General features: G+C 40.3%; 1 protein-coding gene, 1 long non-coding RNA gene and 1 other non-coding gene across 6 annotated transcripts in view; all 3 read right to left on the bottom strand.

Annotated features, from left to right (window-relative positions):
- Positions 1–13,781, bottom strand: part of LOC145452182 (uncharacterized) — a 377,577-nt gene extending 363,796 nt beyond the window's left edge. Inside the window, exons 1-14 of one of the 4 annotated variants that reach the window (XM_080330411.1) lie at positions 13,480–13,781; positions 12,253–12,361; positions 11,808–11,870; positions 11,167–11,199; positions 10,520–10,576; positions 9,462–10,286; positions 7,859–7,914; positions 7,680–7,799; positions 7,062–7,163; positions 6,886–6,955; positions 5,998–6,102; positions 5,777–5,931; positions 5,110–5,164; positions 2,606–3,241 (exon numbers count right to left, since the gene is read on the bottom strand). In XM_080330411.1, the coding sequence (XP_080186537.1) occupies positions 3,204–3,241; positions 5,110–5,164; positions 5,777–5,931; positions 5,998–6,102; positions 6,886–6,955; positions 7,062–7,163; positions 7,680–7,799; positions 7,859–7,914; positions 9,462–10,286; positions 10,520–10,576; positions 11,167–11,182 (1,599 nt within the window). In that variant the 5' untranslated portion in view covers positions 11,183–11,199; positions 11,808–11,870; positions 12,253–12,361; positions 13,480–13,781 and the 3' untranslated portion in view covers positions 2,606–3,203. Of the gene's footprint in view, positions 1–2,605; positions 3,242–5,109; positions 5,165–5,776; positions 5,932–5,997; positions 6,103–6,856; positions 6,956–7,061; positions 7,164–7,679; positions 7,800–7,858; positions 7,915–9,461; positions 10,287–10,519; positions 10,577–11,166; positions 11,200–11,807; positions 11,871–12,252; positions 12,362–13,479 lie in introns of those variants that run through there. The other 3 variants (XM_080330409.1, XM_080330410.1, XM_080330412.1) reach the window with 3 other exon arrangements.
- A 323-nt stretch (positions 13,782–14,104) lies between these two features.
- Trnan-guu (transfer RNA asparagine (anticodon GUU)) lies at positions 14,105–14,178 on the bottom strand. Its single transcript has one exon. It is a non-coding gene; the product is annotated as a tRNA-Asn (tRNA).
- A 716-nt stretch (positions 14,179–14,894) lies between these two features.
- On the bottom strand, positions 14,895–22,654 carry LOC145452189 (uncharacterized). Its single transcript, XR_013919231.1, has 3 exons — positions 20,392–22,654; positions 19,824–20,034; positions 14,895–19,666 (listed from the first exon to the last, which is right to left on the bottom strand). It is a non-coding gene; the product is annotated as an uncharacterized LOC145452189 (long non-coding RNA).
- Between the last annotated feature and the right edge of the window lie 1,620 nt (positions 22,655–24,274).

Raw genomic sequence — 24,274 nt, 5'->3', positions numbered from 1 at the left:
ACGGTTTCGGTGAACATGCCTGTTTCGGTGAACATGTCATTTTGTGCAAATGTTTCATCGCCGACGATCTCGCTTCGAGCGCACAAGCGAAGTCGCATGTTGGACGACACGTTATCTCCTAATTGCGAGTATAGTGGGACTCAATTCTGTAAATTGCGCGTATTTATAATTTTAGGAGGGGTTCCAATACGAAATGCAAGAAATGTGACAATAAATCAAGCGAAGTGCTAAGAAAAATTTCTAGTCAAATAAATCTGCTACGGAATATTCTACTTTATGGTCATATATGAAGATCTGCGATGAATGTGGCTGGCCCCTGGTTACGCCAATGGGTCAAAAATGATGCTTTAAGTCATCATCAAATTTCGCGGTCAGGCTAATCAAATTTGGGTTGGCCTTGCAATTTTACCTGATGTTATACCTAATTTCGAGAATTACCTCGCAGGCCACACAAAACCTTCTTGCAGGCCCCATTTGACCTGTAGGGCACGGTTTGGCCGCCCCTGATCTGCGTATCGTTACTATAGTGATTGATGGTACATAAAATTTCTATTATAGTTTTTATTAGTAATTTAAGGATACATTTGAAAGCAATTGTTTTCATGGTAAAGAAGTTGGAGTCGGAGTCGAAGTCAGGGTCATTTTCACAAACTCCGACTCCGACTCCAGTCACTATTTTTTCCACGACTCCGACTCCGAATCCGACTCCAGCCACTACAGTTTTCACGACTCCGACTCCGACTCCACCGACTCCGACTCCACCGACTCAGACTCAGACTCCACAGCTCTGGTTACCATACGTTCTCCTTTAGGAGGATTTGTCCTCCTTTTTCGGGTTTTTAAAAATGTCCTCCTTTTTGAGATTTTGTCCTCTTTTTGTGGAATTTTGGTCAAATTCATAGCAAAATTGTACTGAGATACCGCAAATCAGCACCGAAGTGACGCTCCGACGGGTATTCCGGGAGCTGAGTGGAAAGTTGACCATTTTTTTTAGTCAACCACCTGATAAAGTGAAGGAAAAAACAGTATTTTGGTCGCTGAAGGAGAAAGATGACCTTTTTTTAGTCAGCCGACTACGAAGTGGAAAGAATTTACCATTTTTCCAGTATTTTCCATCGGTATTCTATGTTTGAAAAGGTGTCCTCCTTTCCCGTTTCCAAAATATGGTAACCCTAGTTATAGATAACTACTATCTAGCCTACGGTAGGTTAGTTATCTATAGTTCAGTGTTCACAGATTCATATTTCCATGCTGTTCTAAGAATTGGCGTAACATACACTTTCATCTCTAATTTTCTCAAATTGGTTATTGAGGATGGCCATTGGCCAGCTTATAAGATCTCGTCAATGTTTCTGACGCGTGTACTTTTTCATCGCATCAATATTTGATTTCTTAAGTATCTATATGTCTTCGGTTACAATATAATAAAGGAAAAGGTAGCGTTGTTTCGGCTTCCAATGCGGATTTTATCATAGTGCGGCCCGCGAATGGATTAGCCTACGATGTTGAATGCGGCCCTCGAGCTAAACAGTTTGCCCAGTGCCCACCCCTGTCGTGTGTATATAATTATCTTCAGCCACTGACTATCTCCTTCATTTTTTCGCATCTACTTACTGGGTTGCCACAACCACTAAATATCAACTTTGAAAATTATACCTATTTATTCATATCCAGCGTTCATCAGCATGATGATGATGTCTTGGTCTTCCTATATCCCGTTGATCCGTAGCTTTGTGAACTGTAAAGGCCTCACGTAAAATCTGGCGTAGGCTACTCTGCGTAATTACACTGAGCGAAGCGGCGATCGTTAACTACAGGTGTGGGCACTAGGCATGCAACACCACTAAATATGTTTGGCTTTGTATTCAAAAGGACTATCAACTATGACCTCTCACAAAGCAGAGATCGATATTGATCAATCAAAGGAACCTTCAAGGCCACTTGAATCGTACTGTAGAAGTATATTAAACGCCTGCGCAAATATTCATCGCATATACCTCTCATACTAAAATGCGACCAATGTCGATTGGAAATATCGACTTTGACTGCGTGACCAAATAACTACTTCATGGAGGTTTTCGTATTTCCAAACATTTGCGCTGAAGCGGTCACGACAGACATTATAAATTATGAACAGGGCCGCAACTGCCATACCCCAAACCCTGTGCAACGTTAATCGCCTCTTCTACATTAGGCTACTTGATTAGCGCTTTTGCAATACTTGGTGCTTCGCTTATGTAGCGCGCGTTCAATGATAAGAGTGTATAATTTACGGAACTGGTCTTGTATGGTAAAGTCGCATCCAGCAGTGTAAAAAAAGTGTCGAGAGTCTTCTACTCTTCCTACCCACTTGTTTGAAGTGATCAGGAACAGCTTTAGTGCGAGATCATCGCGAAATGTTTTAGAAGGTAAGTACATAGTTTTCTGTGTTTTCTCTTGCAATTACGATGGTTGCACCTTACGCAGCTTTATCTCTAAGGGGTACGCCACTGTAACCTAATTCTGTCCGACATTCCGGTAGCTGCTGCAGCACTGCTCGACAAAATTGAGATTATGTTGTTACTGCTTTCCTACGTAGGTTCGTCAGAGCAACACATCCACAAGATTGATTTTGTATTTCATTTTAATATGAAGAAATAACGTGTCTGATATTGACCGACATGACAGTTATACTTGCATTGCATTTCGATGACAGCGTTAGCCAAATACACATCCGACACCAAGTACTAAAAAGAATACTTATATGAAACGTACGAGTATAAAAAATCATAGTAACAGAAACTGCATGATTATAGAGCACAAAAGGCGAAACTTATTCAAATACTCACCACCCACTACGATACTCGACCTTTGAGCTACGTACCAAAGTATTATATGCATATATTCATTAAAAAAACGTTAATCAGTGCACGCTGCACAGCCGGACACATAAGCAACTATACGACGATACGCAAATGAGCGTAACGACCGGTTTTTTCTTCTCCAGATCCCAGGATTTTGAACAGTGGCGTGTCTAGCGTCGACGGCATAGATGTATCAAAAGCCATTCTTCAATTGCCACAGGCTTGGCAGCGGACACGCTATTACGTTTCGCGCCATCAGGCCGAAGTAACGCGATCTGGCGGACTTGTTTATTTTGTTTCGGCCTTAGGTCTGCAGTGAAATTTTGATAACCGGCAGCCATTTAGCAATCACTTGGTTGATCACACGGAAGGATCGTGAATCCACCAGGATATCAACGCTGAAACAAAATGAGACAAAAATGAAATGTGAGCGGTAATCAGTAGACCGCAGGGAGCGTCAAAAGGTCTACTAGCTTTTTATAATCACTCAATGTCAAGCAACATTGTCACAAGCTCCAATACAATTCCCTTAGCCAAAACGAAAACACGTTTTAGAGCAGAAGCAAATTCAAGAGATCGAGTGACGTCACGGTTGTCAAAATTCAACATTTCGAGGATCATAGCGTGTTGATTGGTCTTGCATACAGCGCGGGGGGGTGAGCAAATTTTTAGCTCGCAGGCCGTATTCGACATTTGAATCCATTCGCGGGCCGCACTATATAAAATTGGGATACTAAGCCGAAATTCAATATTGTTCTATGATTATATCGTGACGGACAACATGGAAATAAACATTAATTCGATGACAACGTACAAGCGGCAGAAACATTCACGAGAATCTATAAGCTAGGGATGTAAGTCGGTTGACCCGATCCTTAGAACTGGATGTAAATTTGAGTCTGTGAGCAGCGATCTGTTCATAGATTAGCTGATTGCACTATTGGTTCAACTACAGGACACACAATAATATATAAATATTATAAATATCATTACTTCTACACACACAAAGAACCTAAGTGTTGGAGGTTTACCTAGGCTCCTCTGCGCCACCTCATCCGCGTAAGCGGCGTCTTGCAAAAAGCCTAGAGGTGGGCCGCGCTATAAGTCGGCAGTTACGGAAAATATTGAACAATATTGACCTGGTGTAAATGACCATAGTAGTCGACAAACACCATTAATACCACAAACAAACAAAGAACGAATCTATCTCACACAGCCGCGAATCGAATTTTCCATGTGCAGCACTGAAAGCAATAGGCTTGCTCGTGTTGCCAATCTAAAATCACACTCGTGGTCCGAATTAAATCATTCATGTCTCACTTTCTTTGATGTTTATCAATATAAACCTTCCAAAGTGCATGACCGCGAGATCGGACTATCACTCCATCAATAACATAACAAAATAGTATGGTACGGACTGAGCCAAATAGCCTCTGTATGATGGTAATTATGTTTTCGAAACATGCACCTAGTTGTGGTGTCATTACCACCGCGATTTTTTTTGACATTGCAAAAAAGTCACAATTTTGTAAAAATTGTAGCATTATGTCAAAGAATTGTCACTGTCGGTGAACTTGTCATTTGACATTTTACAGCTTGTAGCCTACTTTATAGGTCTACCGTTGTAGACGGGCCATTGTCTGCTCATTGTGAATCGTAAACGGTCGAATGACACGGATAGTTTGGCATGGTGTTATGCAAAGTCACTCAACAATTTGTACCACAATGCGTACTGTAACTACTGGAATTCGTCACAGGTCCAGATTTCACGTAAAAATTTGTCATTTTTAAGTCACAAAGTTTTTTTCAGGCCAACCTACTTCTTAAGGACAGACAGTCCCATCCAGAAACGAAGAAAAGTAGTACAACTCCAACATTATGTGCGAAAACGCCTAATTTACTCACATGAAGTCAAAATATTGTCAAAATCAAGTTTTTTAACGTCAAAAAATGTCAATATTTTCTGTTTTTTAGCGCAAAATCTTCTGTTTTTCAGGTAAAAAAAAATCGCCCTAGTCATTAGTCATTTTGTGTTAGTCGCGAAGATGGACCCTGCAATTTTGGAAGTATCGGCGTCCGAGTAACTGCTAAAAGTATGCGGACCACCGTAAAAATCTACTTTATTAACTTTTTACTTGATTACTTTTCATATGTTCAAATTCCACTTGAAGTAATTTCGACACGTTACCACTTTCAACTTATAGTTGAGCATGAACAATGACTACACGTCACAAGCTAGAAACTTCACTACATTGTACAGACTCACCCAGAGTGCCAATCGGCACATTAAGACTTGGTTCCGCCTGATGGGGAGTCATTTCCTACAATAGAAAGGAATCCATCATCACAAATCCCATGTAAAAAGCGCTGGATCGCCAGCCACGCATAAGCCGGTACAAGCACAGATGAAGTAACACGGTTTGTAACCTGCAGTGCTGAACCCAAATGCTCGTATTCGCATGCGCTAAGAACAGTCTCCATGATAAGTTATCCTCATTCTTCATTACGGCAAATGTGAGGCCATTGATGTCGCAAATATAAAAAAGTGAAATAGTAACGGGGCATGCAAATTAGCAAAGCATTCATAATAACTAAATCAAACAGCCGGTGTGCTAATAACATGTCATAAAAAGATACCTAGTTATGGTTACCTTGCGTTAACCTCCAGCCTATTGTCCCAGTGGAATCGGAGTTGCGAAAATCAAAAAGATTGTCATTTTCTTTCGGCCATTTTACATATACTTAATTTTTCCAAGATGTGAAAAATGGACATATGCTACTCTGGTTCTACTGCGACGATATGGGCTAGGGACATTTTAAATGGCTTGCCACCGTGACACTCGATAAATCGGTCTGGCACTAATTATGACACTCGCCGACTTGAGATCAATAAATTTCGATAGAAATGTTTAACTGCGAAATACCAAACTCACAACCTCAAGCGTGTCTCCGTAACTGTGAAATTGACCGGTCGACATGCCAGGTCCAGGCAACGAAACCCCATCTCCATTCGAGGGCCCTGTCGAGATCTCTGCGTCGGAAGTCAGTTGCATTCCTTCGGACGCTCCTTCGGCACCAGGGACACCGACTAGACAATCAATTGAAGACATGGTAAATTTCATGGCAAGTTTTTCCTATGAAAAAACGCAGGCACCAGGCAAATCGGAAGATATTTCATCACCGGGTTGGAGATTTCTTTCACACTCAGACACGAGTCGCTCTGGATTCTTCACGAACACACCGAAAAGTTCATCATAGCCTTAAAAAAGGACGCCATGACGTCAATGTCGTAATTTTCTACTCGAGTGCACACTGCACATATAACTAGCAATTTTCGAGTAAAAAGCAAGCATTCTAAACCTAGTTTTGTCTCAAATACTGAAAACTGTGAAGTCGCAGCAGCGTAAATTCATGACCACCTGAATCAGTAGCGCAAAAGAGGCAAAACTTACTTGGATACTCCGAAAAAGGAGAAGTACATCGTTACTGACCAACTCTGGGTGAGCAACGAGCATTTGAAAGCTTTTGAGAACATGGTGAATTGCGCGGTTCGCATAATAGCACCATGAAGAGACGGCTATCCTACAAATATCTTCCATATTTGTGATAGCAGAGTATCATATATACAGTATACACCAGGGATCCAGCATTTACAGGCAGAATGTAGGTCCATTATGGATAACATAAACGTTGAAGTGACACGGATATAGTTTGGATTATTTTCGGTCTTTTATATTATACGTTTTCATTCGGACACAAAATGCCGAAACAAAGCATAAAATCAGTCCAAGTAACTTGCTCATGTCACAGTTCTAGAGCCCAGCTCGTCTCACGGGGTGATAAAATGCCATGATTCAAAACCAGAGGTGGTCAGTGTTTAGTAACATAGTGCATCTGCATGTTTGCCTAGTAGAGTTGCTTTACTCAAGTTGTTATGCTTTCAGACTAATTCAAACTAGTCCTACTTCTAATTGAGTAGAAACTTAGGTTTCTAGATAAGAACCAAAACTTACCACTTTGATTACCTATAGTTAATACATACCTGGTGGCCGTATGAGTAGTAGCACCCTGATTCTTTTGTCCTGATGATCAAACACGTCAATCCAAGCCATCTAAAACAAAACACTCCATGCAATGTGTTGCACATTTACCTCACAACAGCATTCCGCAAATTGATAATGTGCGACACGGGCAAAATGACCAAACCCAGCAACCCACCGACGTCTCGTCTTTCAGTTCTTCCCTCAAACATTTGAAGCAGGCTTGCTTGATGCCTAAATAGCCGTCTGGCTTTTTCTCAACGGGCACGCAGAGCATATCCTGCAAGAATGAAATCCGGGCAATGTCTCACACGAAAATGAAGGTTGCTAGCATAACAAAATAGGAAGAGGTGTACATCTTCATAGTGTTTTAAACTTGTATTGTAATATGTTAGGTGAATAGTGATCAATCAAAAATCGAAGAGGCCGCTCGCAGCTGATAAAAATATTTGGCGTACATGCAGAGCTATATAGCCTGGATGAGAAATTGTAAATGGGCATTTTAAAATTCAGGTCTTTCAACAATAACGTGACATCACGAATGCATTACGGTACCGCATAGTAAAAATATGACTCACAGTGTCTAACGTCACAAATTTGAGAACGTAAATGCGCCTTGGCCAATTGGCTATATCCCAGTGTACATTTTAAATAAGTTGAAGTAGTTTGAAGAAATGTTTCTTATACACCACGATGCTTAAAATATGTACATCAACTGCATTGAAGAGTAAATGTAAAGTTCCATCAGTCCATTTCAACCCTATCCAATTTGCACCCCATTCTAACTAGGACGCACCCTTCCAATGCCCGGCACAATATTCAATTTTATCTTCGACCAGGCGTTGATCCCCACAGCATCAACATCACTCTCTTTGTAGATGACGCAGTTGTCGAGTTTGGCACGGAGGCTGACAGACTAGTGAGTGAAAAGTAGATTAGACAAGCCATAAAGTACAACTTGACAAAATCGCCAACCTCTATAGATCCAGCCCACAAAGCTTCGACTGATTTAGTTAGAGTATCGTTCATCGCTGAAATGAAAATGATTTGAAGCTTGAACGATGGGATGATTTTGTATTAGCATTTCTCCCATAATAAATCAAGGTGGGAGAATAGCTACATAGGCAATAATTATATCCAAGAAGATTAAGTAATATCTGTTAACGTCAGGTGCAAGCACAGGCACTAAGAACTACTGATTTATTCAATCAGCAGAAATGATATTATTGTAGATAATATTGCTCATTGGGCAAATCAGTTTTGATGACAGTCCCTAATACTATATTTTGATTCGACTTGCACAAGGCAAATATACCGATACTATAGCTAAAAGTGAAGTGATGGCGCATGCAAACAATATGACACAAAGTATATGTGCAGTTCATCAACGATATCTTATTTCGGCTACTAAAAAGAATTGAAATTTAGCGATGATTTGGGCGTGCAACCAGCTGTGATTTGATTTAGCCAATCCCTAACTGCCGCACTTGCTTCAATATCACCAGTGCCACCAAGCATGGCGTGGTGTAGCCACAAATTCTTGTTCCTAAGAGTACAAGAGCTCAGCGTTTACCATGCATGAACCGGTGAGTCTTACAGGCAAGCAACCACGGTACGCGTATTGCAAATCCTATCAGTGGTCAGGACAACCTCAGACTCAAGTGACACGACGCGTATTCGCACTTTCTTTTCAACCAGTCAAACGCACGCACGTTCGGAGGTGAGAGGTATAGAGATAGAGAGAGATTTTATTGCTTCGTCAACCAGAACATTAATAACAGAACCGGTTGAGCATGTAAAAATACCCAAAAACAAAAACATATACACAATATTTATGTGTGAATGACTGTACAACGCTACAGACGGGTGCCAGCGTTATGATCTTTGATCTTCATGTCAAGCCGGAACCCTGGAGATTATACACAGTATATACATATACTTGTGCTTACTAGTTTTGGCGTTAGCCTGTATAGAAACACAGTGGATGACTTGATACAATAGCAAATGGGGAATAGCTACATTCAATTAGTATTTACTTACCGGTACGAGTAAGTGAAGGAACTCCACCATAAATGACAATGTTCAGAGGTGGTCAATGTAGTTTTTGTTGAATGAATGAATGTCGTAAAACTTCTACGCCAGTACAAGTGGAAGCAACGATTTCCAAGACATATCAAAACTACTTCAAGTGGAAGTTTCAAAATATGGCATGAAAAGTACTCAAGTAGCCTAAGTAGTTTCAAATTGTAAATTTGGTGGAGGGGGGTCGCATACTTTTAGCAGTGAATCCGAGGTTATCGCTTTTGCAACTGCACGGTTCATCTTAGCAACTAACGCAATACAAATAATGACACAAAAAGTTCTGTATTTTGAATTTTTAAATTCAGTTACCGTGGTACAGCAGCTATTTTACCAAGTTGGTATGATGATTTCACTCACAAAGGTGATGCAGTCGTACCCCGAAACTACTTGAGTACGTCGAAAAAGTAGAAGTACTTCGTTACTGACCGCCTCTGCGCACGTTACAATCGATCACAAATATTGCCAACAAAATAGGCCAGTAAACAAATAAACTCACGACGGGAATTGAATGGATGTTCTCTGACCGCAGTGATGTCACTCCTATCCGCCGGCTCATTCGCGAGCATTCCTCTCAGCAATTCTTCCGCGCTTTCCTCGTTAGGCACTAACAACCCTGCTAGCACCGGATCCTTATTCTCCTTGATATTATAGCTCCACAGCGATATATCACCAAACGGGTGACCTCCGTAACTCCACACGTGATACAGCAGTATCGCGAGCGAAAACACGTCCGATTCCTTTTTAATAGTGCCTTCGTTGTAAGTCTCCGGCGCCCTGTAACCGTCAGTGCCAATCGGTAACGTGCTCACGCTCATTACGGAGCATCCGTTTTTGAGAGCTTTGCTCATTCCAAAGTCGATAATTTTCAGGAATTTTCCACACGCAGAAAACAACACACTGCTCGGCTTTAGATCTCTGTGAATGATATTGTTCTGGTGGATGTGATTCATGCCTTCGATTAGTTGTTTTGAGAAATCAACCGCTTGAGTCGGATTAAACGGTATCTTCGCCTTTTTACGGCGTTGGATGTATTCTTCCAGCGTCAACGGATTACACATCTCCATCGCGATGTACAAAGTCTTTTCTAAATTCGACGGTACGTAATCGGCGTGTATCACCGACACCACGTTAGAGTGGGGCTGGAGCTTCACGAGGTTTTGGGCCTCACGCAACTTGCGGTCCGTGTATTGCGTTACTTTGATGGCGATGTCGCGCGGCTTCAGCAAGCCCATGTCTTGCGTTCCAGGGTATACGCGCGCTTTTCTGGAGATCGGTCGATCCGTGTATGCGGTGATTGTGTCGGTTAGCTTTTTTCCGTTGTCTGAAATGAATAAAGCAGTTCTTCCATGTATAAGTCCGTTTATCCTTAACCAGAGGATTTAACCTAAATGTTATATTCATATTGAAATGAGCCCGGACACTCGTCAGGGGTAATCGTCCACAACTAACCAAGCCGACCACAAAATGCCAACAACAACAACAACAGACAAAATCCCGGTTTTCAACTAAGCTAACTAAGGGCGACACTATTAAAAAATTGTAGTGGTCACTTACTAGGTCCTTTTACCAATGGCGGCTGAGGCGGAACATAACTCCCGGAGTGCTGGATAACTGAAACAATATATAAATTACTGAAAGCTAAGTCAGTATGGTGGGTCAGAAAGGTTGTAAAATGCTGCTCTGATTGGATTATGCAAACATGTTTGTCTCGAGCCTCTTTATCCACTTGTTTTAGTTGATCAGAGGGATTTTGGACGAAGTTATGATCAATATTATGGCAAATTGGGACCATTTTCAGTTTTTGAGTGTATCCATACCAGGGCAATTGAATAATAAACTGATATTGAAATGGACCCGAATGTTTTCGACTGACACTCGTCAGGGGTAATCGTCAGCAACTAGTACAGAAATGAAAAGAGCATTGTATATCAACAATCGTATGATCAAATATATTGTCAGCAAAATACTAGAGTCCCCAGATTGCTCCAACCGCAAGCCAAACTTGATACGGTATCTATAATTGCGATAGGTGTGCTACTATTTCTTTTACGGTAGTACAATTTCCCTTTGACAAAATTTTGGTAGTTAAGTAGACCTGGTTTAAAAACAATATCGCCAGTTTTCTTCCGTAGGCCTATTCTGCAGTTTTTTTAAACATTGTTCTGAACAGAGTAACTGCATAAAATTAAAAAATACTGTACCTGTTGTGGGCCCCATGAAAAAATTTTTGTGTTCTGAAAATATAGAGACTTGCATGAGCGAATTCAATAGGCAATTCAATGCAATCGTAAGACAATACAATATGAAATGAAGACTCTTGGATGCACAGAACTTCAATATACAACTGCATAATATATTCATATCGAAATAAACCCGGATATTTTCGGATGACACTCGTCAGAGGCAGTTGCCAGCAACTGGTAGAGTATGCAAAAGAACTTGGCTTATCTACAGTCGTATCATCAAATATGACGTCACAAGCTGCTTGAAAATGCAAACAATCAAGTCGATCAGTTGCTTTAAGCTCAATGTACTATATTTCGAAAATACGCAAAGATATTTGACAAAACACGCAGCACTATCTTAAGAGTCACAAAATCAATTAGTCAAGTAGAGCTACTCCTTTGAGAGATAACTAAGCCTGGGATTAATGTAAATCGTACTTCATTAAGAATTCCTTTATTTTTAGTGAACAAGTTGCAATGAAATTACTTCAACGACAATGTTCAATTGCGGTTCAAAAGTAGCAGAATTTGACAGCAAGTTGAGTCGATTCCAGGTTCATCCAGAGTATTTAACTCGTGGTAAAATCTAGCATGATGAACTTGATAACACCACTCACCACTAATTTTGTCTCCGAAATGTGCTCTGTCAACTGACCCACCGACTATAGTAACGTTGTTTTCTGAAAATAAACATAGACCTACATAAATTTTCCCACATACATGTATAATCAACACGTCTAGACATAACCCGAGAAGACAAAAAATATACTCTTGTGCAAACAGAGTCAACGTAGTTTTGAAAAGGTATACATAGGTTTAACATACTCCATGATCGCATTTTTCTTAAAAGCTAGTTTAGCAATCAACTGCTTGACCATGTAAGTTTAAATGTTCCACGAGGTTGTGACACAATTTTAAGATATGTGGTCCGAGACCGATTAGTCGACATTAACTTCATACCCGACTATATGCTTACAACTTACAAAAAACAACTTCAAGAGGAATACCAATTTACAGAATCTCAACAACTGTGAAGCAAGTGAAGCAAGTAAAGCATCATACCTGTTTGACTAATACGGTTAGACGGTTCTGCATCCGAATGAATACTAGTCGAGTTAGCTGTGGCATTTCTGCTTGTTTCATCATCACCTGGATTATCTGGTCTGTTAGACTTTATTAGAGAAACAAATACGTAAATACAAATATAAATATTTTTATATATTATGGTATTATATTACATATAAATTTTCAATGAGCCACAATATACATATAACTACACATCTAGCCTAATACATTACCATGGATTTCTGATGCAAAAAATGAACTGCGCGCCAACAGAGTGTTAAAAGAAGATAAATATTCAAATCTGATTTTCACACAAAACAAAAACATTGTAATGATTATTTATCACAATTCTGTGTGACTCAAGCCGCTCTCTTTCAGATATAAGTCCCGAAACGCAAGAGTCGCTTTGGAGAGTACATGTATTATTTGGTCGAAATCAACAGCGTGATACTAATTGCTTGATTGTGAACGAGCTTACAAATAATGGATACAGAATTGGCAGTACGGGGGAGATAGTGTAGTGGTTACGATAAGCGCCCACTAATCTGACGAACCGGGTTCGATTCCTATCGGAGGTTCATCTGGGCTCCTCTTCCCCCGCCGTTGCCGTTCTTACGGCGACAAAAAAAGCCCAGTAAAAGACCCGACGAAAGAAAGCACTCACAAGGAATGGAAAGAACTAGTAGAAAGGGCCGCGGCTTCAAAAAATATCAACATCGAAAAGAACTGTGACATCGGGCACTCTAGGCCAAGTAGGATGTTAGAGTAAAGGATCGCTACTGATGCGTGTCGTTCGACATTCCCTAATAATTTGCCTACTGATTAGCCTTAATTGCCATAGAGTGGAACCACTTAATTACTCATTATTGTATGCAAGAAGCACTTCTGTAACGCGCAATTCATTGCCGAACCAGGCGAAAACCACCACCGTTTCCAGTCTGGCCTCCTGCAACCAACGATGGCCAAGAAAGGTATGTGTCATCACACATCATACGTAGCGTATGAGTTGAGTGACCCGCAAGGAACCCACCAGACTGGATTAGGATCCCTGAGGTTCAGGGGAACACCCGGTCGGTTAGTTTCACTATCATTGACAAACCGGCATGTGCAGCATGTAACATCACTATATTCACTCTTCCGTTTCACAAGTTTTCAAACACCTATTGTAATGCATTTTTTCAAACTGAAGTATTTTCCCTGCAGTCATAAATTAAGAATACGTACCCATCATTGTGAAGTCCCCAATGCTGCAAACGTGATTTACTACTTGTAAGCAGCCCCACTATTCCCGTACGACGCGCGTACTACGTCTTCCGCTTCCGCAAATGTATGTTTTGTTTTGGTTCTTATGTTACATCAATCGTGCAGTGTATACCCTCGCAAAATTGTCTTTGTTTGGTCGCTGCACAAAAATTTCACCGTACTTTAAGCAGCCCTTAGATTAGGAAAAGCAGACGATGGTCTCGCTATACAGATTACTAAAATCTAGTTCAGGTTTCAATCTTTATTATACTGTAAGCTGCTCCTTCATTCTATCGATGCTTCATTTCATGTACTGTAGTTGGTTATTTATGTTCATTGTTCATTCTACCTAGTTAAAGGTGGAAATTTCACATCTTTTGCTATTATTATATTCTTTACTTTAGTCACAGGTCTCTAATTATAATAGAATAAAATACACGCGCACGTCTTGAGCATTCCGCTGTGAGAGATAGTAACCGTATGACAAGTCGCTTCGACACCTTCCTATCATTTCATTGTATCGCATTTTTGTGATGTATTGAACTGACAAAAAATCACTAATAAACCAGTGACGATGACCACTGCAATCCTATATCGAAAATAAGGACGTCCCTGGGTGGGCTCGAACCACCAACCTTTCGGTTAACAGCCGAACGCGCTAACCGATTGCGCCACAGAGACGACCGAGCGCGCCTTTCGTTGTAACTCTACTCAAATATTGCTACCCAGCTGTTATCTTTTGAATTGTGTACGAAGGCATCAAAAAGACAGCAATTTACAGCGTACACTGGAAATTGCTATATAAAGACGTGCAACCAATATAATTCAAGTGGCGGTGCAACAATTTTTATTTGCTCAAGAATCAGACCATGGTATGGTATGGAAATTTGCCATACTTTCGCAGTTTTGCCAGAATCATAGCAATGATCCTACTTTCGATTTGTAAAATTGATTGCATACCTCAGAAAATCGCTCACTGTCTATGTCTATGTTCATATCTGAAATTGGGATTTATCACTCATGACCCCCTCCGGTCGACATCTATTTAAAGACAACAAAGTATAGCGCTACGCGCATATGAAGGAAGATACTATATTAATAACGAATAATCGAATCAAATCTGAATGCTATAAAAACGAATGATATTCGACCGCTGTCGCGTTATAACTTGCATTTCAACTTGCACTTCAACTCCATGAACTACCAAGGGAGTTTTAAAATCGTAGATTATGAGAATCTAAAAGTTACATGAATATTTTAATCAATTTGTTAAACTTGGAAATAATTTTCTGCGCTTTGGTAGGTTGATCATCACGCAATATCTATTTGACATAGAATAACCATCATTGTAATTCAAACATATAAATAGCTCATCTTGGAGCGACGTTATAATATGCCGGCCTCCAACACGCAATAAACCTCATGAAATTTGGTTATCTATGATAGAAGAATGCATACCCTGATCTCGACTAACGAATCTAATGTGTGGCCCACAGATTGGCGGGAAAATGGACATGTGATCCGCTGTACCAAAATGAATGTAGTGATGTAAATCTATATTCCAAGATATATTGTAATGTACTGGTTTCGAACCGGTGGGAAATTTGGGGGTATCTGGTCTCACTTGGAAAAAATCTTTACATTAGGCCCAGCGATTCGTATTATCAGTGCCTCCAATTAGCGAGCCGAGAATCGACTGGACAGCGGCACGCGATCTCCCGCATATACGTTGTTATTCAGTCGCATGCGAAATGGTACGTGTGATTGAAATCACCTGATTTGTTATAGGCCTAATTAGAGTTCATATGTATATGAATATGTATTCAGGGAGATCGCGGACTCCCTAATTGATAGCATAGTCGGACTCGTTACAGATGAAATGAAATATTTCTTTTTGAGTTGTAGCTTGCGAAAGTGTAGCTAATGGCGCCTTATATCTAACAGCAGGAAGTTTATCTGGCCCGTGCATTGTTTGGCATTTACACGTGCGCAGGATTACCATACGTCCTCTTTTAAGGGGATTTGTCCTCTTTTTTGACTTTTTGAGAGCGTCCTGCGAGGACGCCCTTTTGTCCTCTTTTTGAGATTTTGTCCTCTTTTTGAGAATTTCGGGAAAAATTTACGGCCAAAAGGGACTGAGATGCCTTAAATCAGCACTGAAGTTACGCTCAGGCGGGTATTTCGGGAGCTGAGCCGGAGATGACCTTTTTTTTAGTCAACCACCCTACAATGTAAAGGGAAAAACTTTATTTTGGTCGCTGGGCGAGAAAGTTGACCTTTTTTTTAGTCAACCGACCACGAAGTGTGAAAAATTTAGCGTTATTTCATGATTTTCCACCGGTTTAGCATTTCTGAAAATTCTGAAAACGTGTCCTCTTTTCAGATTTCCAATATATGGTAACCCTACACATGCGAATTGATGCTACCTCGTTACATTTGAAAATATTTCAAGCCCTTCCTATTTGTCTGCCGGCTTACACATACATTTGACGGAGGCGCAACATTGCGTTTACTGTTACCAGTTCACTGCTCATTCATCTTATTGCGTGCTGTTCAATTCTGGGGGTCTGAACTTTCACAAATAGCTAGTCTTTACAAAACAAAGTCTTACCAAATGTTATTGGGGGGGTCAATTTTAACGGGTTGAAATATAGATTTCAAGTTGTGGGGAATAAAGAAAAAAGGGTTGGGAACCAATCTTCTAATTTCACAATACCCTTATTTTATGTAATTTTGTAGATGATGTTACTGCTAGCAGTCCGTTACCGCACTAGATTTACATATCATGAGATTTTGTTGTGATTTCCAAATAATCCTGTGTGTAGGTCTATATTATACGTTACGTCTTCGATGATTAGGCAACATATATTGCTGACGACATATAATATAAAGAAACTGCGTATATCATTGATTCATCAGGGCTGTTTAAACGGATGATTTCATATAAAATAATTAGATTAAAAACGCCACAACATTTCCACATACCAAAATTGAATATCACTTGAGAGGTTGGGCAAGTATTGAAAGTATGGAAAAAGTATCAAATATGGTATGGAAGAATGTTGCTATGGTATGGAAAATTGTCAAGTATGGTATGGAACGATTGGGCGGGTATGGAGTATGGAAAATTCCCATTCCATTCCATACCATGCCCTGTCAATAATATCCTATGCAAGATACTGCAACTAGGGTCAGAGGAGTAACAAGAAGAGGGCCAAATGGGCCAATTCCTAATAGTTTCCATATAGGCGCCTAAATGGCCGGTGCCGAAGAGTCCTTTCTGGTCAATCTGCGAATATGATGCACCCCGAGAAGAAATGTTGCTCAACTTGTGCGTCGCACGAAAGGTGTTTATCTTTTAGTTTAGTCTTGTATACGTTTGGGCAATTCCCATATCTTTGAGTACACAGCAGGCGTGAGGTCACGACATAACAACATGCAACAGTGTAATTGATAACAACGGCCCCCGTATATGTGTAATTAATTAATAATATATCATTGACGTGACGTGAGGACACTTTCAAAAAATTTAAAATAGAGGACAAATCCTCTTGAAAGAGAGGACAACCCTAAAATAGCCGGATGCTCATGAGCGACGCTAGCGGTTGTCAAAATGGGATATGAATTTTCTGTCACTTTTTTCACAGAAACAGGATCGGGAAACACTGAGAATTGGATTTGTGTGGGATTAGCATATGTCCTATTTTAAGTAGATTTGTCCTCTTTTTTAAATAAATTGAAAGTGACCTCGGAGGACGCCTGAATGTCCTCTTTTCTATAAAAATTGTTAAAATGCGATCAGAAATTCGAAATCAGAAATCGAAATCAGGCGTTCGGCCAGAGTTGGCAAGACAATTGATGAAAATTACGGCGCGAATGGTATTTTGGGAGTACATATGGGAAAGATGAATTTTTCATATTTTAGTCAACACCGCTGAAATGGGGTACAAGCGAATAATTTGTGAGTCGAGTGGAGAATATTACCTTTTTTGAGTCAACAGTACTATTAGTCGAAAATTTTTAAATATCATCAGTTTTTCTTCGTTTACTAGAGCTTTCAGATTTTCGGACAGGTCTCCCCTTTTTTGGCTCTCAAATTATGGTAACCCTAAGTTGTGTGTTTGGCTCATTCATTAATAATTGGTGCATGAAATTCCCGCTCACCTGATTGGCACCCCACGCTATGGTGTAAATCTGATAGATACACCGATTTTACGCCGATGATCTATGGTAGGGTTGCTTTGGACAGAGTCATATCCCAATTACTGAGATTATTTCCTGTTTTATGCTGTGTTATGAATAAACCTTTTACGTTCACGTAGCTAGGCTATCCGTAGCCTATATCTTTGCACTTATCATTTATCAGCCACACTTTCAGATTTTTCGCTTTAATAATCTAATCTTTCCGTTCTTGCGATCGCTTTGCTTAGCTCTCGTTACGATGGCATGGATTGTCATCATAATGAGAAGTGGGCCTATAGCTGGTGGTCACCTAATATTTCATTTTCTAAGCTCGGGCAAGTAATCACGTCGCACATTTTTACCCAATAATGAGTTGCGTGATATGTGATTTCCAAGACACGATAATGCTACTTCAAGAGAAAATAGAAAATGAAGGTTTGAGAAGAACTCAGCCGGATAGTTTCTAAAAGTAGATCGGAATCGGGGGTCGCACGATATTAGCTGGTCAAAGCTATACTTTCAAACTCACAACATGCATCTTGGCAACAGTCGCAAAATTACAATCTACGCAATTTATACAGTCACTCGCCTGCTGTTCATATTTGCGCAGAAGACGGTTGCAGGATAATTGTGCTAAATTTGAACTAAAATTTGAAGGGTCCATGGTGACAAATAAGTTTTGAGAACCGCAGGTATAGAGCATGCGTTCATAACAGATATTTGGTCACAAGAACCATTGCTGCAAAACAGGGCTGTGGAATCGGAGTCGGTTGAGTCGGGGCCGGAGTTGCGCTAATTTTCGCTTGATGGAGTCGGAGTAGGAGTAGTAGTCGTGAAAACTGTAGTGGCTGGAGTCGGAGTCGTGGAAAAAATACTGACTGGAGTCGGAGTTAGTGAAAATGACCCCGACTTCGACTCCGACTCCGACTCCAACTTCTTTATCATGTAAACAATTGCTTTTCAAAGATTTCTTTTGCATTACTAAAAAACTATAATAGGATTTTTATGTTCTAGATTGGTAGTACCGTTGGAGTCGGGGTCGGCGTCGGTGTTTTTAAAGACTCAGGAGTCGGAGCCAGAGTCGGAGTCGGAGTCGGAGTTGGAGTCGGTGGTAAAATTTACCTATATCTTTTATCTTTAAGAATTCCTGTATCTTTTGTGATCATGTTGATTTCCAATTCCATGTCTCCTTTCTTTGTCCATTCATGCAATTCCTCAAGCCCAGCAGACAAACGTTACGAAATTGTAGAAGGCGTTGGTTTTGAATCAAGCTACTCTGCCTGAATAAGCTGTATTACAGATGTAACACTATAGGGCAAGTTTTTGAAACTTTTTCAACTTTTCTTGCAACTTCCGGCAGCTTCCTAAATAATCATAAGTTATGTAGTATGGAGTTTTAGCTGTTTGGAGGAATCTTATATAGCAACTTTTTGCAACTTTTCCTCATTTTTTCATGCAACTTTTTCCAACTCTTTTCGACTTTTCGTGCAACTTTTTGCAAGTCTTTTCGATTTTTTATGCAACTAACTTTTTACTGGAAATATTTGGCACTATATGTGATTATTTCACTGTCGTTTAAATTTGAGGTCATTTCTGATTTGACGGTCAACTTTTTCAGGCTATTGATTTTGCTGCAGTCGTCAACGTTGAGTATTGCTACAGTGCCTCGAATACGAGACGATTCGAGTATCTCAAACCCTAATGATTTCATGGAACATAAACGCAACTTTCTAGTGCAACTTTCGTGAATAAATCCAGCTTTTTACTGCAACTTTTGTGAAAAAAGTGCAACTTTTCAAGAATTTGACTGCAACAAAACTTGCCCCATAGTCATAACCATGATAAGATCGATGAAGTCCTACATCTTGAAGGAATCAAATCAAAATCTACAGAGCCACATATCTCCATCACAATCCCCGAATCCTTTCTTGTAATCATCCCAATATCGGTAGAAATCCACGTTTCCGTTCACTCTTCACTGGAAAACCTGCAACGGAAGTCAGCAAATAGTCAAAGTTTCCGAAAGGCCACGAATCATATTTTCTTAGAGACTTTAAGATTGTGGGCCAAACCTAATTTTGAAGTTCGTCATAAAGCAAGTTAGCTTACGGCGTTGAAAAAGAAAGATTTGAAATGCTACTCACAGTCCATCCCTAGCCTGCAATGCATTTCTTCTTCTCATCTTTAATTTTGCGTTGAAGTTCCTTCAGCATCTCCGACATTCTTCTCGGGCCCGTCATGAAAAGTACACAGAATAGAACTTTCAGTGGTGACGGCAATCTACTCGTATAGCAACCCCACAGTCCCCTTTCAGGATTCATCTACCGTTTACGTATTTTCTCACGCAGAATTCCGCTGGAAAAATAAAATATAATCCGATTGGAATTGGAACACAAATTCCTCTTACCAGACGAACTAAGGTAGATCACGAATCCAAGCATGAAAAGAATCCGAATATTGATCGACATTTTCAGAAGCAATCTGAGATTCAATTCAGATGCCGCGAGGTTGCGTATCCTACTGACCTCAATAAGATAGAAGTTATTCGATAGATCAATGTGTAGATGTCGATTATAATGCGACAAACTTCAACTGAGCCACAGACGCAAATGTATTTTTGAGTTGCGCACGCACCGATTTATCACCAATACCATTTTTCTACACCACCACAGAGGAAAGCAGAGGAAAATGTTGCGCCCTAGAAATACCAACCTGTAATCGTGCGCTCCTCACGAAAGAAATTTGTTTCTGGTGCGTTTGGGCGATTTCAATATCTTTCCACTATACCGGCAATCTTGATGCGGGGTCAAGAAATAACAGCATGCAACAAAGTGACCCATTTTTGGCGGCAGTCATTTTCCGCAGAATGTCACCATATTCTAATTCAAACTGCAACCGAAAGGATTTTTGAAATATGTACTATCACACATGCAATATCCGTTATGTCGAAGTTTATCATCATCACGGATCATTACTTTTTAGCCCTTTGCGGCGCCACAGAGTCGCACGTGTGTTTGAAAATCCTTTTGAAAAAATCTTTTGGCAACAGTTCGGATAAGGTAGCTCCTGAAGAAAGTGGCTTCGATGCCTTCACTTGAGACCACTTCATGGTTAGATCGCAGTTCCCCTTCTTCACTTACAATGTGATTATCTGGTGTCGTGTAATAAAACCAAATGTAAATACGGATATTTGATTCTATCAATCTAATCATGTGGCTTGAATGGATACACGTACGTCTGATATCACGCACTATTGTCCAACGGACCGCGCACAGAGTTGGTGTGCTTGCGCATACTCGTGAAAAATTAGAGGAAACATTGGTTTCGAGTAAATAGCTTGCGTCGCGGCAATTGTTTCCAGAATCGTGCTGGATTTCCAATCTACGTTCGCAAAGCCTTTTGATATGAATGAAGTCTGGTTGCCGAGTAGCATCGAAAGGCGGGCCTTGGGGGCAAAGCGGTCGACCGATCAAGGACTGCCTAAGTCAGTGGTTCCCAACGTGGGCGATATCGCCCCCCAGGGGGCGATCTGGCGGTCTAGGGGGGCGAAAATGACGAAGGGGTCGATAGGGGGTCGAAAATGGACAAAGGGGGCGACGGGGGGCGAAAATGGCGAAGGGGCGATAGGGGGCGATGACGCGTCAAAACAGCTGACCTTTTTTTTTAGTCAACCCACGGAAATTTAGTTAAAAAAGTGTCAAATTATTAGGCTTCGAGCCGAAAAGTTGACCTTTTTTTAGTCAACCCGCCGGTGATTATAGTTTTTTCGGTATACAAAATTTGGGGGGCGATGATCGGTGTTGAGCTTGAAAAGGGGGCGATGGATCGAAAAAGATTTGGAACCAATGGCCTAAGTCATTTTTACGTCCAGTTCATAAACATCGGATGAACCATGTGAAATGCCTCGGAGTTATGTCCTGGCCACGCAAGCTATATGCAATGCTATGTATAGAATATAGATAGACTGCAGTTATACAGTTGCAGATGAATCATCACACTATTCGAATAAATCTATTTACCATCACCCATAGCCAATGGGTGTGCCAGTTACCGTAATCCCGGCCATTTTAACTCTAAAGACAATACGCTAACCGCGGCCTACGATAAGTTATCGTAGGTCGTAGACCCCACGCTAACTTTCATTGTTGCGCAACCCGTAAGTCATCTAATCAGATACGCGTCACTTGCCTACATGGTAAGTTAGCCAAAAATGTTGTTAGCATGACTGCACATTGCACAATTGCACAATGGCACGTGTAAAAACACAGCAAGCCGATAACCGATTGAAGTTTACGCTGCCTTGTGTTTACTCAGTCATCGTGACTTGCGCGGCATGGTTTATGACGACGTGAGACGATTTCAGCCAGAAATATCATATCGACCACAATTTTCAGCGAGTATAGACTGTTTTCTACCTAGACGATGGTACATTGCTTCGGGGCATATATATAGTAACAACTCCAGTCAGTTCACATTGTTGAGCGTAGGTAACCTGTATCTGAAATTGCATGTCTTATCAACAGGCCGTTTATGCCGTATTTAACAGTAGATATAGGCAGTGGATCTAGACGAGACAAGCAGTAACCCATCATCAGTTGACTGACGTAATATTGAAGTCTCACATTTTTAAAATTTTAACTTCAGCGTTTGGGATCTCTTCGTTTTTCGTGTCTTAATTTATTTGTCTAAATTATGCCTTCCAATGGATATAGCAATTGGCAAGACGACGGTGCATCTGCTCACAGTACAGTGGTAAATTTATACGTAATATCTGAATACTTCTTTTCGAAAATTACGGTAGTAATTGATCAACGTAGATATATGGTTGCATTGCATGAAACTTATAAACATGTATTGTCGTATACCTACATAGGTTACTAAATTGGGTAATGGGTATACAGGGAGATGATCGTTATTCGTTCAGTCTTTTTCATCGTTGTAAAACGCCATAAGATCTTGTAACTATGAAAAGATAGAATGACATGTAACTCAGTCAGTAGTATCTCAGAATGATTGTAAAATTGTAAAATAAGTCACATTGACGAAAGCAGACAATGTGATTGTAACTGCAAACCTATTTCATTTTGTGTTCGACTCGTTTTCCATGTGCATTTCTATGCAGTAGTCATTGATGTAATTCATACATTGACATATATTCTTACAGACATTGGACACACATTCGCAGACAACTTGGGAGAAATGGACCACTGGAAAGAGAGGCATCATACTTATGGTGACGGTAGCCTTGACCATCTTCTGGATAGCTTTCATCATCGGCTATGCAGTCGGATATTCGATTCATAAATGCGAAGTTGAATGTCCGCCGTGCCTTAATGCTACCACCTCTTCACCAACAATTTAAAACCGGGAAAGCACGAATTTGTGTATTTTTTGGAATTTTATGTGCCTCAATCGATTGTGTTTTAATTAGCTGTGTGTATTTATATGCATAAATTTATCATATTTGTCCAGAAAATTCAACTCTATATAATCCGTCTTCAACAGACAGGCACTACCTAACTTTCCGACACGTGATTGTATCTAGGAAATGTGATCATTGCATTGTTTTTATTACAAACTTTTATATTTTTGTATCAGTTGCAGCGACAACTATACCTTTACCTAACACGTAGCGTATTTCCGTGTCAATTACAATATCGTTATTCTCGTGGCAATCATGCATTTTCTAAATGATGAATTAACCGAACGTATCATGAAGATTTATGCGAATACATCTCGTAAGATGTTGGTTACTCATTGTCGCATTGATTTTCACCACGTCAAATATCCTGGTATCGTTCACAGGCCTTAACAAAACGGAATTCCCGGTGGGAGCGCGTGTCGCGCGCTCGTGGACATCATAGACATATACCGGTGTCTATTTCATATTCAGCGCATTAATTTTAGCTATTATCATCATTGTGTGTATTTCAAATTGTAGACTTCCGATACTAGATAAAAGGAACACAACGTCTCGCCATTTGTGTCCGCTGCGCTCATCGCAACGTGGTATATAACCCGAGAAAATCTTCAGGTTATTCGGGCAACCAATGTGACCCACTTAGCGAAATGAACATCACAACCATGTTATACACGCGATCAAAGGTCAACGATCAAAGATCAACGGCAGTATCGCGAAATGGGGCTGATCATAAATCAATCCACTATGTATGAACGTATGATCATATGCTCAATTTCATAATTATTTCATCATTTGACCAGAGTTGATTGATCATGGTTGATGATTAATAAGGTCGCACGTCATCCTTCAACCGTGTTTAGCAACTAGTAACATACATTACATTAAGGCAGGAAATAAGTACTACTAGGTAAAAGCTTAGAGAGCAAATATTATATAAAAAATGTGACGCAATAATTGCACAGCCTTGGGTGGGGAAAGCGTCATGCCAAACACCCGTGTCACAGTCCAAACACAAGCGCCGTCTATATCAACTTTAATGCAAACCGAAAATGCACCGATGGTATAATCCGCAGTCTTTCCCGTCTGGAAAGTGGACCAATTAAATTCTATTTGCCATGATCTGAACTATCAATTGATCTCATTTAAGGTTGAACAATTCGACATTCAACCTTG

Source organism: Botryllus schlosseri, chromosome 12 (assembly GCF_051294905.1).
Source record: "Botryllus schlosseri isolate E-star chromosome 12, Bs_hap1, whole genome shotgun sequence".
Taxonomy (NCBI): Eukaryota; Metazoa; Chordata; class Ascidiacea; order Stolidobranchia; family Styelidae; genus Botryllus; species Botryllus schlosseri.
Note: the sequence above shows the minus strand (reverse complement) of the source record. Positions and strands in the feature narration are given on the sequence as shown.